This window comes from Montipora foliosa, unplaced genomic scaffold (genome assembly GCF_036669935.1).
Source record: "Montipora foliosa isolate CH-2021 unplaced genomic scaffold, ASM3666993v2 scaffold_422, whole genome shotgun sequence".
Taxonomy (NCBI): domain Eukaryota; kingdom Metazoa; phylum Cnidaria; class Anthozoa; order Scleractinia; family Acroporidae; genus Montipora; species Montipora foliosa.
In genome coordinates, this window is record NW_027179726.1 from 320,001 (window position 1) to 337,500 (window position 17,500).

Sequence of the window (17,500 nt, forward strand, 5' to 3'; positions counted from 1 at the left end):
GGATTGTGTCAAGGTTGCCTCTCATAAGCTTGTAAATCCGTATCATGAACTTACGTAGGTTTTGGCAAAGGTGTTTGTATGGCGAAGTGAGTCAAGTGAAATATTCGTGTTCAGCACGAGGTTGTTTTTCTTTGGCTAAGTTTGTTTTGAGGATTTAGTGAAGATGTTTTATATCTGGATACTATACGATTCTATTTTGCTTCTTTGAGTATTGATATATTTGTGTTTTTCACTCGATATTCTTTGAGATATTTGTCTCTGAAATGATATATTTCATCCATCAAATTGTCGTTATTGTATAAAGTGTATAGCATTTGCTTTTGCTTAGAAATAATTTGTTCGTCCTAGCAAGGTGAACAACGGCCATCGTCCTTTGAGCGAAGCCATTTGGCTGTGAGAAACTAAATAAAAGAGATTTTAAACTCCTTAGGCCATGTTTCCTTGTATTTTGCTTTGCTAAACTTAAAATTTAGCAGACCACCGCGCCGTACTCTCCCCAGACCTTTTCAGGCACGGTAGCCGTAGTAGCACCAGCCGTAGTGATTTGCTTATGGTCCTTATCCAAGAAGACTTGAAAGAGTTGAACTCTCGACCTCCCACGTGACAGTCCGGTGCTCAACCAACTGAGCCACCTTCCTTGAAGTTTCCTTGGGCTGCAAAAAGTGGGATTAAAGTTAGCAAGCCTAGCAGTCATTTGTCACCACAACCAGGTTAGCGTAGCAGGCAATTTGATGAATTTTAGAACCTTCTTTCCAATGGGGTTGACTTTCCAATGTAAATGGCCACCTGAAAAGCAAGTGAAGTGGGAGGAATTTAGGAGAAGGAGTGAGAAAGTGGTTTCTCACTCCTTCTCCTGGGCCCCTCCACCCTTGCATTCTCGTTTGACTTCAGTCCAGGTTTTTGCACGACCATATTCAAAAACCTTTGAAGGTCAACTCTGGTGGAGAGAAGCCTCTAAAATTCGCCATTTCTGCATTGCAAAGCAGCCTGTGACGTCAAATCAAGAATAGACCCATGCCTGTCTTAGCTCTCATCATGGTGTCAATTGTCTACCAGTTTTGCTAATATACTGCATGAGGTATGTAACTTGTTTGGCTCGTAAAAACTGAATTTATGAGGTGAACATGATGAGATATATTTGTATTGGTGAAGAGATTTATATTCAAAATTATGATTATCGAGATGTCATCATTTTTAGTGCAAAAAGCTGAATGTGCAGCTCTAAAATGAGAGAACAAAAAATTAATTTCAAAAAGGGAAATGTCTTTGTTTCTCGTCTTGAAAGGAGCTTCCTAAATGACTTCCTTGGGTAATGACTAATCCATGGACAATTTGTTCGAATGGGTGTCTATTAAACAAAGAGATCTGAAGTGCTATAAAGGTATGGGTAAGGTTCAACTACTTTCTTTGAGGTACTACTCAATGAAATCTTATGCAAACCTCTAACAGGGTTCAAGTCATAATGCTAAAAGACTGATCAAAATCTGAAAGTTCATTGAAATTCAAAAGGCGCACTTCAATAGGAGTTTTTAATTTTGCAAACATACCAATCCAAACGAATTTTCAGACTGCAAATGCAGCAAAAAATTAATATGCTTATGAGAAATGATTTTTTAAAAGAAAAGGAATGGTACTTAATCCTCTATGCCACATTTTATCTTGTACAGACATTCAAATTCCTCAGTTGGAATGCGTTGGAAAACCACCAATACTTAAAATATTTATGGACAAGTGTATACCACACAAGTCAAGTGAAAAAGAATCAAATAGAAACTCCTGTTAAGATTCATTTCAATAAACACAAGTATGAGCTTTGTTGACAAAAAAAATCATTCAATCAGTCAAACCAAAGGCAAAGACATTATTAAACGATTAATTTTGGCTGGAAAGTGGCGATTCTGGGACAAACACTTTGTCTGGAGGGGAGGGCACCACTGGAATCTGTGGATTAGCTTGGCTGGATTCAGTCAGCTTCAGAAAATCGCTGACCTGAAGGTGACTGCCACCAGGCCTCTCAATAGCTTCCAGCAGCAATGTCACTTTTGCTCGACGGGCACTCGCCACCTTTCTTGCGTTTTTGAAGAATAATTTCCTTCTGCAAAGGAGGTCCCTTTGGATTCCTCATCATCACTGTCAGGGGGCACTACCACAGCCTTACTATTCACCGGAGAGATCCTCTCTCACCGTTCAAAAATTTCTTCTCTAGTCAAACCATTCAGTGCCCCCTGCCTGTTTGCTGTGTCCATCTCCTTGTCACGTTTCTCCTGGGAAAATGACAATATAGAAATGATGTACATGACACGTTTGAAGATTTACATTTTTATTGTTCTATTTTATTGCTAGGTAATGTTTAAATTTCTTGCTGTAAATACTTTTAAATAAACTCATAAACAGAACACTTAACTTTATATCCCACTCTTTCACCATGTACTTCCTGAGATTGTACAAAGAAACATATTAAGAGATGCAGGAGCTGCCATGCAGGAATATAATGGTGTGACTTAAAACCCATGAAAACGCTTATTTCTCAAAGGAAAGTACAGCTGTTCATGCCCGCTTTCAAATAATGCCAATAACAATTAGTGTAACCATACACTTTACCCGCATGCAAATCAGACGTTTGAAATAAATGAACACAGTTTAATTTTTTCGGCGCAAAATTCAGATTAATGATCCGCCGCTTTAGCAATTCCTGCGTTCCGAGAGATCAGACCGAAACGTTGTCAGCTCTAATCTGTATTTTGCAACGACCAATTATTTTGTCCATGAGAAAGCACAACGCAGTATACAACATTTTCTGAAATTCGGCCGCATGGGAGTCCTTGAACTGTAATTTGTGTTGTTGATGTGACACCAGATTGTTCAGGCCAAAGATAAATACCGATTCCACGCGTTTGACAAATAAACGAACACGCAACACACGAGCAAGGGTACTGGTGACGATTTAAACAGTGAGAAAATATTGGCCAATTATCATCAGGCTTTGAAGAGCATCACCATTTTTTTAGGCGGGAGGAAGAGGCCATCGGTAGTTAAAAAGGAACTCAGTTCAGCAACGTTTACGAGGGAAAGAAGCTTTTCTTGCTATGATGTAAAGTGTAGTTGCTTTGTTTCTTAGTGGCCGAGAGTCTCAAAGAAAAGCTTAGCAAACTAATGCTGAATCAGCACACCGCAACATGCTACAGGTGAGTAATGAAACTATTTGAGCGATTTAGCAATGCCAGACGGCAAACAGATTACTGAGTTAATTGATAAAGGTGTGAAAATCACGTCATGATTTCAGCTTGTCTCACTCCCTTGAGAAATGACTCTACATATGAAGTCAACAGACAAGAAAAGGTGCTTAAATAAAACAGGTTTTCCATTTTTTGGCTAAAAGAAGCCTGACGTTTGGTGTTGGCCATACAGTAAGCGAGATAAAACTAAAACTCTCTATTAACAATCACAAAAGTGAAACTTTGCACAGAGAAACAATAGGTCTCTCTTAAGTCTTTAAAAGTATCTTATTTTTTATTATTTCAGAATCGTTCATTGTGTTTGAGTAACTTCAATTGCTCCACTACCAACGAGCCTCACTTTTAATATCTTACCATCGTGAGCTGATTTTTCCGATTTTGGAATCGTCTTCGTCGACGTCTCATAGGCGAAGAGAAGGTTTCCGCTATTTTAGCAAACATTTATATTTCCGGTCACGTGTTTTAAACAATGCCACTGACTCGAGGGCTCATCCTCCCGAGGAAACCCAGAGAAGCATTTGCACTATCCTTCGACGCAATAAACGAGAGCATTTCGCATCATTCTGTGGAGTTAAACATCTCAGGAGATAAACAATGTTTAAGATTCATACTGCTTAACGTTACGGTGTTTGGAAATGTCGTAGAATCATGGAGAGAATCCTCCTGTTGGCTGTCACTCTTGAAACCGATTCTGCACGACTCGTGGTTGGCACGAGAGCAAGTACTCCATACAATCCGTTCAGGCCATATTTTTCGTAAAGAGTCTGAAGTGTGTGGTACAAAAGATCTGGATCATGCTTATAGAAAGCGATTCTTTCCAGCCTTGGTCGGTCGAGTAAAGCTTCCTGTCATACGAGTGGATGGTATCTTGGCGTCGTTCCAAGAAGGTGGCTTTTTCGAAGGCGTTAATAGGCAATGTACATTTGCCGTGACTGGCCAGTGTCTCGTTTGAAACTTGCAGTGGAGCGGTAAAGAGGATTTTTCTAAAGCGTCATGAGCGTCAAACTTGTCAGAAAACAGGGTTTCATAAACAGGCTGCAAAGGGCTGTTCGGCTCATCTCATAGGACCTTCAATACTGGCAGGCTATCGCCAAATAACACTTTCATTTCGTTAAGCTTATTTGTAAAGGTAGGACCCCCAGTAAGGAGAAGTCTTGGTGTATCAAAAACAGAAGCATTGTGACCTAAAAGGATCAAGTAATCGATGGCACTCGCAGAACAAACATCTAAAAATTGCATGAACGAATAAAGGCTTGCGTGGGACAGGGTTTCCAGCTTTGCATAACACTCTTTGATCCCCAGGAAATCTCACTGTGATGTTGTGAACAGCAGTTGTGGTAGTTCTTGTAGAGCGTCCAGGAAGAATGTATTCGGAGAATGAGTGTTTTCCGTCGTCTCTAATCGCCGAGAGTTGGAGCAATTCGGTTCTTCTTGTCGTTGAACTTGTTTCAATATCAAATAGAACAAACCGTAGGTTTTTTGAGGATCAAAGAGTATTTCCTTGCATAGAGGCCTTCAGTTCAGTTTTACAAGTGTTTTTGTTTACCTTGTGTAGAATTTCGTAGTTGATGTTTTGTGTACAAACTTCTGATACAAGGTTGAGACCAATATTGTGTTCATAGCTAACTCCTGCCCTGTTTTCGTTTCTAACCGTTGATTGAAACCTGGGGTGCTTACCATTTACACCGAAAAACCAGAAATTCCGGGTGGAAAATCAAATGGTACGAACTATTGTGGGCGGTTGTTTGAGGCGATCCACTTTTCCCGCTCTTTTCGAATTTCCTGGGTGGCGAGCGTACCATTTGACAGTATCCATTTGGGTTTGATTGTTTTTTGTGCGGTCAAAACAAAATGGCGGCTCAAGATAAAAGCAAAGGTAGGTGAAAATTACATTTTTTGCTTATGTCACTGAAAAAAAAGTGTGGGTGTTTTTCCACTGTAAACTGCATTTTCCCGCATTGTCACAAAGCATTGGTTTTTTGAAATCTGATCGCAGATTGTCGTCCGGGGATCGTCGATGGTCAGTTTACAAGGCCTTCTTCATTTCATAGAGTACGGACAGTGAAGCACAACCATACAAACATCAACCGTTTCTAGCAGCAAAACAAACTTTGTTTAATATCTTGCTAGCCGTTTAAGTCTAAATTAGTTAAGCTTTAGTGGGCTATGTTTACGTATTTCGGATTTGCTTAACTTTAATAATGTATGCTTGAATCGGTCTCCAATCGCTTTGTCACCTTCTGTTTATAAATGCAGAAATTCTAGACAGATGGGAGGACCGCCACGTGCAAATGTTAATATGTTGCTGGAAGGAAAACAAGTCGTTCTTTGGTAACGGAAAAAGTACAAAAAAGGAAGTATTTGAAAAGATTGCCACAGACTTCAATGCAATGTCAGATTTAAAAGTGTCTGGTATCCAGTGCCTAAGGAAATGGGCGAAATTAGAGGCTAAACAAAAGGAGATTGTCTATCACAACAATAAGAGCGGAAATGGCACACGTACATGGAAATATTATACACAGATGGAGGATTGTATTGGTGGACAATGTAGTGTCAACCCAACTTTCACTCTCGAATCATCTTCCTCTTCAGTCGTTTCTGAGTATGGAGAGAGCTCTTCTGAAGACGACGGAAATTTATGTGCAACACCCAACAAAAAGAAGGCTCCCTCCAAACGCCCTTCAAAGAAACGCAGAAGCAGATCTTCTGCCTCCGAAATGCTTGAATTTCTGAGGGAATATCAAGGTAAAAGAGAGGAGGCTAAAAATTTTGCAGGAGATGAATGAGGAGAAAAAAGCTTTCTGGTCAAATCTCCTGGAAGTTATGAAAACTTCCAAAAAGTAAAATAACTGGCATTATACACATTTATGCCGTTTGATTTATTAAGGGCATTTTTGAACATTTTAGATAATTGTATTTGCCCTTATCATGATTTGCTCTGAAAGTATTTCACTTTTTGTCTATTAATTGATAGTTGGAAATGTGTTATCTAAAACACTGTAAATTGTTTACCAGCAAAGCAAACCTTAAGAATACAACTTCATGATATGTAAGTCAATAACACTGACTTATTTGAATTGAAGACTTGTTGATCCAGTTAATTAAAATGACCTTTGTGAGCGTTGTTTTAACGTTCTTTAAAATTAAAGAAACTATCGTTTTAAACTTGACGCAGTTTTACCTATAAATTTTCATGTGTCTATTGACACCTTTGGTTATAGAACTGTAAATTTATACCCTGAAATTAATTGTTTTAACAGTATCTCTACTGGTAAATTAACTCAGGGGGTGGGTTTGGGGAGTTTCCCACATAAGCTATTAATATAATGTATGTATGTATATAAATCACAGATTGAGGTACGGAAAGGTTTTGCTACCAACAATGGCTATGTGGAGCAATCTGACATCATATGCAAATCCGAAAAGAAAGGAAGAAAAAGCAAATGAATATTTGTTTTTAATACGCAATCCCTAACAATTTTATGAAGCCCAGAAGTGATGGGTATGAATTAAAACTATTAACCACCATCCCTTAATTTTTAATTGTCCAACCTTATACTATGATCGGATGATAGTTTAACATCATGGTAAAAAATGTGTGCACTTACATGTCCATGAGCAATCACAACTTTAACAAAATGGGTATTGGTTATAAACAGCTTGATTTGAGCACTAGTAGAACAGTGTACACACCATGCTTGTACTTGGACAGTGTAATAAGACAGCCATCACATCATACATCATGCAGTATGTGTCATTAACATGCAGTATTGCGATATTCTTATAGTTTTGCCTATGCGCGAGCCGTCAATATTTTGTGGTATTGCCGTCTCACTTTTGCTGCCTGTGGTTGGATTCTAATGTTGAAATTGAATGACGTCGTTGCACTAAATTGGGTTGCTCACGTACGCAAACAAATTGCCGCCGCATTCAAATGATTGTACAAATAATTCACTTCAAGTTCAACAGTATTTATTGAAAATTCGACTTTTACAGTCATCGCCAAGCTCTTGCATCATTGGGAAACCCCAGTGCAAATGTTATGTTCATACAATACTTCTAACTTAACTTCAAAAAGCGTAATTTTTTTTTTGGGAATCGAAAATAGCTGTTAGACGTTTTCTATTAATGCTGTGTTTCGAATGAAAATTAACATCGTTCATAAACAAATTTCATTAGTTAAATTACAGAATAAGAAGTAGTTCTTAAAAAATTGAATTCAAAGTGTTATTACTAAACAAACTTAAACAAAAAAAGGCAAAAAAACAAACTTTCGAAGAACTGTCCCCATGTCGCAGGTAGAACACATTGAAATTTCAATCAGGCGCGGTTTTATTAGTTTGCAGTTTTATTTATCCTTATAAATGATGGATCGCTTTGCGACTCCGCCCAATACGGAATATATTGTCTCCCAACTAGCTGTCAATATGATGTGGTATTGCTGTCTCAAAATCGCAATTAGTTTATACTGTTACCGTGCATTTTGCCGAGTAAACTGTTATGTAATAATTCGTGAAGACATTTAACTGATGGTTAGTTTAATTTCTAATCTACTGGCACGGAGGAAAGGGGGTACTCCTTTATATGGCCTATGTAGGTATGTGCAGCCCCTTCACTAGTTTTGGTCATAATAGGGTATCGGCTGTAGTCATTGTTTTTGGTCACTTTTTATGGGAGGCACGGTGGCCTCATGATTAGTGCGCTCCTCTCTGGATGGAGTGGTCCAGGTTCAAGCCCTGGCCAGGAACATTGTATTGTGTTCTTGGGCAAGGCACTTTACTCTCACAGTGCCTCTCTCTACCCAGGTGTGTAAATGGGTACTGGTGAGCTTAATGCTGGGGGTAACCCTGCGATGGACTAGCATCCTATCCAGGGGAGATTAGAAATTTCCTAGTCGCTTTATGCTACAGAAACCGGGATAAGCTCTGGCCTGATAGGCCACTTGGCTCCTATACAGACTTTACTTTGATCATCAACAGGGTCTGATTTTTGCTGACTCTAGTCTTGATTGGCATTTTTTTAGAAGAAGCTACACCAACAAAAAATTAAATTGTATGTATGTAAATGTAGGTACAGTATGTATACCCAATTTTTCTCGGAGTACCCACCCCCGGGTCTATCGGTAACAGGACTTGAAGCAAACAAAATGAATCAAACTCGTCAGCCTTCACAACACACAGATGTGACCTTACATTATGAACTGATGAATCTTAGAAGTATCCTAATGTGATTGACAGCAGCAAAAATTGTATCCTTGTACTGAGTAAAGTTTGCATGTTTTAAAAGGTAGTTATTTACAATAACAATAATAAGTTAAAATGAATCATAAGGTCAACCAGCAACCACATTTAGTAAATGCTGGCCCTTTTGTTCTGCTGGTCTGTTTCGAGGGAAGCTATCAGATGCACTGAAATCATCATCATCATCATCTTCAAGAAAGTAATTTGCATCAAAGTCATCATGGACAAGAGCAAAGTTGTGCAGGACACAAGCTCCCACGATAATCTTTGTCATCAGCATCACACTGGAGTGGTTTAGGTAGCTTAGCTTTCTCCACCTCCCTTTTAAAAGACTTATGGAACGTTCCACTATCTGTCTGCATGATGACAGAACTTTGTTGAACTTTATCTGATTTGCCAGTAGGTGGGCACTATTACGAAAAGGTGTCATCAACCATCTGTAATGATATTAAGAGGTACATTAGAAATGTGTAATCTTCATTCACTTTATTTATTTTTAAGTTTTGGCAACCATGGCAAAATCAGACAAAAGTAATAAAAACCTTTAACCACTGATGTCATGATGGTTATTAAAAACCAATTACATGGCATATTCTGATGCATGCTCAATTGAAGTGTAAAAATTAATAATTTGGATGTTTCTTTTACAACTAAGGAGATATAATATTGATATCAGACACTATTTGTCTGAAAATATACCTCAAAAGTGGGTATCCTCCATCACCTATTAGATGATAATTACAGCTAAAGTTGTTCCCTGAAGTTGCGAACAGTTCCGAATTTCTCAAGACTCTTGAGTAATGTACAGAGCCAGGCCAGCCTGCTAAGACATCTGTCAGCACCAATCTGTGAAGGCATGAGAAATACGCAATTTTTATTTTATTTTATTATATTTTATGTATTTATGCAATTTTTATAACAGTTATTAGTAAATAGTATCTGACAGAAAAAAACAACTTATATTTTTCATCACAGTCTGACTATTAAAAAAATTTCACCTGCAATTGGAGAGCATAAAACTTCTTCTCTACAGTTGTAAGATGCTGCATCCACAATAGTAGTCTCCCTCGCAGCCGTTTTTTTGGATGTCACGCAACGTTCCCCCAAAAGTCACGGCTGCTGACATCCGAACCACATTCCTTTTTCATTGTCCTTGCGGTTTGTTTGCGGTCCATTGAACAGACCAATCACATAACAAAAATCTGAATGAGGCAGATAATCTAGCTAGTGCCACTGATTATGTCGGTGGAGACACCGAAGAAAATTGTCGATGAGAGTCCAAAATGCTTCACATGTTCATCGCAGTGCCCTGCTAAAGAAAGAGTATACAGTTTTGGAAAAACATCTCACAATTTCGCTGAAATTATAAAATCTATGCTTAAGATAGATGTCAACTGCTACGCCAACAACGACACGAACACTAAATTGTTTGTTTGCAAGACATCGTGCTACAAGCGGCTGTTAAAGTTTCAGCAAGCAACTGAGAAATTAGAAGAAGTTAAAAAGGAAATACAAGACGCCTTTCAAGGTAGACCAAGGGCTAAACGCTTGCTTCGACCTACAAATGGAGATCAGGAGGAAATAAGCGCGTGCTTGCCATCAACAAACCGAGCGAAGGCGTCGAGAACACTCCAATTTAGCTCGGCCAACGTCTCTTCTACAACTTGTGCTTCTTCATTTGCCAGTCAGCCACTGCTAGCTGGAGCGAACCCGCTTAGTTATGATCGTGGCTTCCTATCACCGATACAGGGAGTCGATCCGAATTATCGAGTGTTTCCACACGTTGACACAACACACGAATTCGTCCCACGTTTGACCTCAACCCCGTCATGCTCGTCGGCAAACCTGAATGAAAATAGCCCCGTGGAAACTCAGCAAGTGAGACTATCCGTGCAGTACCCCAGTAAAAAGCTGAATAAGACGCTTCACGGAAGTTATCAGAATGTCGGTAAAGCACTCCCTCATGGAGTTGCAACAGCAGTGATGAATTGCTTGCCGGTGAGAAATCACATTTTAGGAAACGTAATGAAAGTGGTCTCGAAGGAAGTAACTGGTCTGTGTTCCAAAGCAAATCCCTCGATTCTCAGAAAAACGGGAAAAAAGGATCTGGAGAAGTTTGACCTAGAAGATGTTTGCAAGGATTGGCACGAGAGAGCTCCAGTTTTTTGCTCCTTTCTTCTCAGGTCTGCTGTCAACAAGAACACGAAAAATTCCACGTGGTTTGGAAGCCTTTGGGTTGCAGGAACTGTTCTGTTAAAACAGAGAAACTGTGAAATGAGCGCCACTGCCGCGATTGTCGGTGTTCTTCTCAAAAGTAAAGCAGCGAAGGTATGGTTATAATTTGTTTCAGTAAAATTGTTAATATATTGTTGACTAAATGCAAATGTGGCCTAGTAAGCTGCTAAGTTCCTGTTCTTTACCATCGATAACATTTCGCTTCTTTTCCTCCTCCCGTTGTCTTCATTCCCGCACTCCACTATACGAACGCCTAGATTTACCACTTACCTTCCATTCATTATTTTATGATTCGTGTCTAATATGTTGTCGCGGAAATTCTCACGAATTGCTAGTTGATTTTGGGAGGCACTAAAATTAAGGCTTACTTTATTACTATTACTATTATTGATATTATTATTATTATTTTTTATTATTATTTTTTTGTTATTCACAAAGCACAACACAACTAAATTGTTTCTTTTTCTTTTCTACTGCAGATTAAAATGCACACATAAAACTTATGGCCCTATGATATTCCTTTTTACTCAATAGGCTATCCTCTGCAGATTCAACCAGCTGAAGTTTGCAAACTCAAACCGCCAAACTTTGAGACCTCTGGATACTTTGGGTGAAAACCATGACAGCTATTTAAAGAAGGCGAGAGAGAGGATTACAAAGGAAAATGAAGATCTGCACCTCCTTAAAGAGAAGATCAATAGTTTAAATAATGTACATTCTTCTCATCTTTCTTCTGTATCAACATGTAACTGCAGTGGAGAATTGTCCGTACTGAGGAAACAAGCATTTGGGCTAGAGAAGTCCAGTCATCCTGGTTTTGTGATTTCGTTTGACAATTTGGATATTCAGTTGCAAAAGAAAAATATGTCAATGGAATCACAAAACCGGAATTACCACTGGGTAAATCATCAGATGATTGAGAACCGTGTGTCTGGGGCTCATCTCAAATCAAAAGGACCGAAAGAAAACCTGGAGGAAGTTTGAAACCTCAAATTTCTACCAACTCTTGACGACCAACAGCGACAACGGTCCAACTATATTATGCTCACTGCACGAATCCTGGTTAACTACTTTGATGCTTTGGCTCCTCTGAAGGATGCATGTACCCTTCATATCCCCCACAAATACACCAGTGAGATGGGTCAGAAGTCTAAGAAGGTATATCCCCTCTTTTAATGTGTAAAAGTATTAGCTAGTACACCTTAACTATATAACCACTGACCTATAACATAAACATTAACTGCCTGGGTACCATTATATAGAGGTCATGTGACATCGTTTTTATGAAAATGAAAGTTACATGATTTTGCCTTCGAAACACTATTAGTGGGTCATCTCTTAAACAAAATAATAGTGATTTGGTTTTTCAAACCCGCACCATTTGCTTAAAATGAGAAAGTCTGTAGCTGGTCACGTGACCAAAACTTGATTTTTTAAAACTAACCGCTTTCTGACACAAATTTTGCACTTGAACTTTAAGGAAAATGTTGAAAAGATGATGTGGTAACATTTATGGCACATCTGAACTCAACTATCAAACATTTAACAAGATACATGAATAAGCAAAAAGCAGTTTTGGCCGCCATGTTGGAGGGCAAGAGTATGCCCTCCAACATGGCGGCCAAGACAAATCATGCTACTTTCTTGAAAAATCAAAGTACCATAAAATATCTTCCTTAAATGCATTTCCTCTCAAATTTCGTGTTTAAGATAATTTTTATGTGTTCTGTCAATTTTTGGCAACAGCAAGATTACAACTCACTGTTTAAGGGAAGCATTGGTCACGTGACCTCTTAGTGCAAGTGGCCTATTATTATTGGAATTTTCCCCTATGCTCACCTGATACCTATTGAACCAATAAATACTAATCATAAGCTACTTTTTTCAACGGCTAATATACTCCAGATTCTTCAGTGGCCAGTCAGATTCAGATCTCTGCACCCTTTTTTCAGACCGCACCCTTATCAACAGGAGGAACGTAACAGGTGATCCTCATTCTTCTTACAGGGCAAACAGGGACTTTCTCCATGTCATTTTCCAGTCACGAGTGATCACAGCTGCAATGACAGTGTTAGGTTTTGAAGACAAATCAAGTGCCCCAGAACACTACCCACTGCCAAAAGACACAGAGAAAACAAGAAAAGCCCAGAGACTTGAGTACCTCCATGGCATCTCTGAAAAGGTGGTTGATTCTTTCATTTTCCAGTCGGGTGAAGAAGTGCAAAAACTAGTGGATGGAGTTTTGACTGAAGAAGAAAAAGATATTTTGCAGCAGCAAGAACTTACTGCTGAGGGGAGATTTCCCTGCAGATTTCCAGGATGCAACAAGTCCTTTAAGTACAATGGCAGAGCAAGAAGGAACCATGAACTGTCCCATGATCCACCTGTTCAGTTTGATGATTCCATGATACTGAGCCAGTCTTCACCTGAATGCACAGCCCCTCAAAAAGAGAGAACAGCAGGTGATGATGTATACAACTATAACTGTGCACTACTGGCAGATTGCTTTTTATTTTTCAATTTTCTCGATGCTATTAAAGAAGGGGATGGAGAACGAATTATGCAGCAATACAAGTACATCATGCTTTATTGTAAGGCTGACGGATCACATAGCAAAAAGTACGCACTAGAATGTTTATATCAGTCTTTCTTAGTGCTTGCACTGCTATCACAAAGAGACAGTGAGCGGTTTGTTTGGAACCGCTCTGTTAACAATAGCGGCAGAAAAGGTGCTAATATCCCAATTGATGAAGACACAGAACATGACAACAATGCCATAAAGCAAGGCATTAGAAATCTTGGGCCTAATGTCACTGAGAATGCTTTTCAAAGAATATCTCTTGCACGAAGTCCAACAGCATCAATACTGGGCAACCTTGATGATGGCATCAAACGACAGTTGGCATCGGGCAAACATTCCCATGGAAATCTGCAAAGGGACTTAAATGAGCTCATCAAAAGAGCATTTGAATTTAGAATATTCAGTGAAGTTGAAGGACGCAGTTACAAGATATTTAATGGCTTCCACAGAGACAGACTTGCTGATTTGGATGTGTCTAGTTTGCACCAATGGATAAAAAGGCACAAGAAGAACATTACATGGGGAATTAGGGCAAGATGAACATTTACAATTAATTTGCAAATGTTAACAAAAAACTGAAGAGGTTACATTGCATAGACACATGTTGCATACGTCCACAAATTGTTTCATTTGAGCAGTTACCTATTATATTACTGCTTGGCCATTCGGGCGGGGATCCACACCGGCTTCCACCAATTTACAGAAATCGGTCAGATTTTCCGTAATAAGTATAGTTTTTGTGTTAAAGATGAAACAACAACAATGATATTCAATGTAAGGAGAAATGTAGACTCGGAAAAATATCCGAGTCCCAGATGGGATTTGAACCCACGACCCTCCGTGATCTAGTCGGATGCTCTAACCACTGAGCTACTGGAGACTCTATGGTGAGCAAGGGCAACCCGACTAGATCACGGAGGGTCGTGGGTTCAAATCCCATCTGGGACTCGGATATTTTTCCGAGTCTACATTTCTCCTTACATTGAACTATAGTTTTAATATTAAAAAAAAAACAAAAATCGGTCAAATTTTTCGTAATAACTATATTTTCAATAAAAAAACACTTTCCACGTTGAAATCTGGCCAGTATCCCATCTGACTAACTCGGAAATACATCTGCACCTGCCATTGTACATTGTGATGTAAGCTCTTTAGTTTTTGTATTATGGTGCTTCTTATAATATTCTTCTGAATTTATTTACCTTTCACTTTTGAAAGCAAAATAAACAATATTTCGCAGCACCTATTAATTCACCTTTGTCTCAGATTCTTGACATCAACATGGGCTACAAGTATTCCACCAGACAAAATGTCCATTCACAGTTTATTTATAATAGATCATCCAAATTCATGGCCTCAACAGTTGCTAATACAGCTGATGGAAGTTCTGTTTCTTGCAAATTACAAACAGGTTCTTGCTCTAATAAAGAATCGTCTATTTGGGAAAGAGACAAATTATCTAGAATCATCTCAAATAAGTCATCATCTTGGAGAAATTCATTCCACTCATCAAGAAGCTCCTCGTCAAAATCATAACCATTCTCCTCTAAAGGAGAAGGCTCAGATGACTGTATGCCAGTAGCCACATCATTAAAAACTTAGCAGATAACTTTCAGAATCTCCCGTGCATGACACATATCCCATATCTCCACAAATCTATAAACGTCTGATAAACTGAAAATTACATCCAGATTATCCAAAACTTGGGTGATTTGGTGCTTGGAGAATCCGAGCATAAATTGTAAATTTGTGAGTGTCGTCACATCACCACGAGCTGTTGTGTTCAACAGTTTGATAAGAATGGTCTTGTGGTATTGAACGAGGAGACCCTCTATAGTTTTTCTCTGCTCTGCATCCACTTGCCTTTTTTTAATTGATGCACCACTGTTTACTTTCTCTTGAAAAAAAGGATAAGCTGCTAAAGCTCCACAATCAGGCAAACTGCATTCACAATCTGCAGCACAGTTATCACAGCACAGATGTGGAACTTCATGCTGCCAAGTAGTGCAGTTAAAGTGCTTGAGCAACTCCTTTCTTCTGCAATGATTTGCTTGCACATATTGTTTCGTATGGCCATCAACATGGGCTAGAAGGATTCCATGGTACAAAATATACACAGCACTCTGAGTACCATCCCTGCCTGCTCTCCCAGTTTCCTGAATATAAGATTCCACATTTTTGGCAGGTCCATAGTGAATGACCCTATGCACTCCCTTGCATTGTACCCCCATTCCGAAGGCAATAGTGGCAATCAACAATCGAATAGTTCCATTTATTGACTGGAAGGAGAGAAGAATTTTCTCTTTGTTTGCAGATGGTGTGCTGGAGTGTAGCAGTTCCACTATAAATATCCTTTCCAAGCATGCCTTTGATCATTCCGTATAAAATACTGCATTGCTTGATAGTCTGGCAATAAATAATTGTTCTTTCAGTTTCAACTCTTCAACTAGCCACTCAAAATATAACTCATGGTCAGTATCTTTTTGCATACACTGTACAATGTAAGTTACATTTGGCTTGTTTGGGCCTTCTTGGACTTCAAATGGTTTCTCCATAAGAAGGATGTTTAAAATTGTTTCTTTTGTCAGGTTTGTTGCCGTTGCAGTCAAAGCAATCATTTTTGCATTTGGTGCTAATGATCGCAGCTCATGAAGTCCGCCATAACACTCACAGAAAGCTGCCATTTTATTGTCCTCAGATGTTCCCCTATAATGTATACATGTATGTTAACAGATAACAGGCTTGTGAGTAAGGGAAGAAAAATAAATTACTTAAAAAACAATAATAGGAAAGGCACTGAAGATAATGAACCTACAATATATCTAAGATAATTTTAGCAAAGACGAATTAATAGAATAATTATTTTTTATTGTTTATTATGCGAGTGTTCCTTTTCCAGTTTTACTCACATTTATATTCAAATATAACTGGAATTGCTTCTTTGAAAGTCTAAAATGTCAATGATGGAAATCGATAAAACTTGGACTTACCAGTGCCGTAAAACATGAGCTTCATCGACAGCAACAGCACAAAGTTTCTTTGAGTAGACATCATTACTCAACATGCATCGCCAGCGCTCATTCATAAGCCACGCTTCAGGTGAGCCATAGACAATTGAATATTCTCCTTTCTCTATCTTTGCATGGTCAACTTCAACGTTTGAAGAAATATTTACAGCAGACAGGCCAAGTCTTCTCAAATACTTCACTTGATCTTCCATCAGACTAACCAACGGCGACACAACAACAACAATATGCCCGCTTTCGTCAGAAACATGGTCAGACATGAGCGGCAGAGCCTGGTATATTAACGATTTCCCGGATCCTGTAGGCAAGTTAACAAAAACATCTTCCTTCTCGACGAAGATTTTTCTGATTGCGAGCTTCTGGTAAATATTAAGCTCAGAAATTTTGAACTTTGACAACGCTTTGCGAAAAGCTTCTTCAAGCGCCTCCATTTCAATTTATGTTGCTTGTGATATTTTCCATGTGAGGACCCCGATAAAAAGCCATATCTGATTGGACGGGTCTCAAACGGCGAGTGTGGCGCAAAAAGGTTCCTCAAAATGGAACCCAAGCTGTGGTTGGTCAATTTGGAGAAAGGAATGTGGTTCGGATGTCAGCAGCCGTTACTTTGGGGGGAACGTTGCGTGACATCCAAAAAACGGCTGCGACGGAGACTACCACAATAGGTGCCTTAATCTTTATGAATGTTCCATCCACTGCACCTTAATATCGAACAACAATGAAACTATTATTGTTGTTTTCTATTTAGTTCTCTTTAGTAGATTTATTTACTCCATTAAAGTAATGTATTACTTTTGAAATAATTAACACATTTTTTTGTTAATTATCTCCCATCCAGGGCAGATTGTTGACAAGGTGGATGTTTATCATTATGTAAACCCTCGTATATCCAACTTTTGTTTTAAAATTAATAGTAAAACTATTAAAACTGTTTACTGTTAATAGTAAAACTATTTGGTGGACGCAGCGTGGCCGAGTGTTTAGGGCACTGGTCTTGTAATCCGGGGGTCCCAGGTTCAAGGCCTCCACCCTACCACTAGTGGGATTTATTTCTCAGTAGTTCCGAGTTCAAATCCTTGGTTGCTTTGTAAATAGCCAACTGGTCTGCCTTCTGTCAGTTGGGATTTTTAACTATGTTTCCTTTGTTTCAGTGGCATGCCTGTAATCTACCTCCGCTTAGTG

General features: G+C 38.9%; 2 protein-coding genes, 1 non-coding gene and 1 pseudogene across 3 annotated transcripts; 2 read left to right on the top strand and 2 right to left on the bottom strand.

Annotated features, from left to right (window-relative positions):
* The first annotated feature begins 5,527 nt into the window (after positions 1-5,527).
* Positions 5,528-6,022, top strand: LOC137988594 (uncharacterized). The gene has a single exon (XM_068834583.1). The coding sequence runs from the start codon at positions 5,528-5,530 to the stop codon at positions 6,020-6,022; it is 495 nt and encodes a 164-aa protein (XP_068690684.1).
* Positions 6,023-10,459: 4,437 nt separating this feature from the next.
* Positions 10,460-13,832, top strand: LOC137988588 (uncharacterized; annotated as a pseudogene).
* Positions 13,833-14,099: 267 nt separating this feature from the next.
* Trnas-aga (transfer RNA serine (anticodon AGA)) lies at positions 14,100-14,173 on the bottom strand. The gene has a single exon. It is a non-coding gene; the product is annotated as a tRNA-Ser (tRNA).
* Positions 14,174-16,278: 2,105 nt separating this feature from the next.
* Positions 16,279-16,749, bottom strand: LOC137988596 (putative ATP-dependent DNA helicase Q1). Its single transcript, XM_068834585.1, has one exon. It carries the CDS (start codon positions 16,747-16,749, stop codon positions 16,279-16,281), a length of 471 nt encoding a protein of 156 aa, XP_068690686.1.
* Positions 16,750-17,500: the final 751 nt, after the last annotated feature.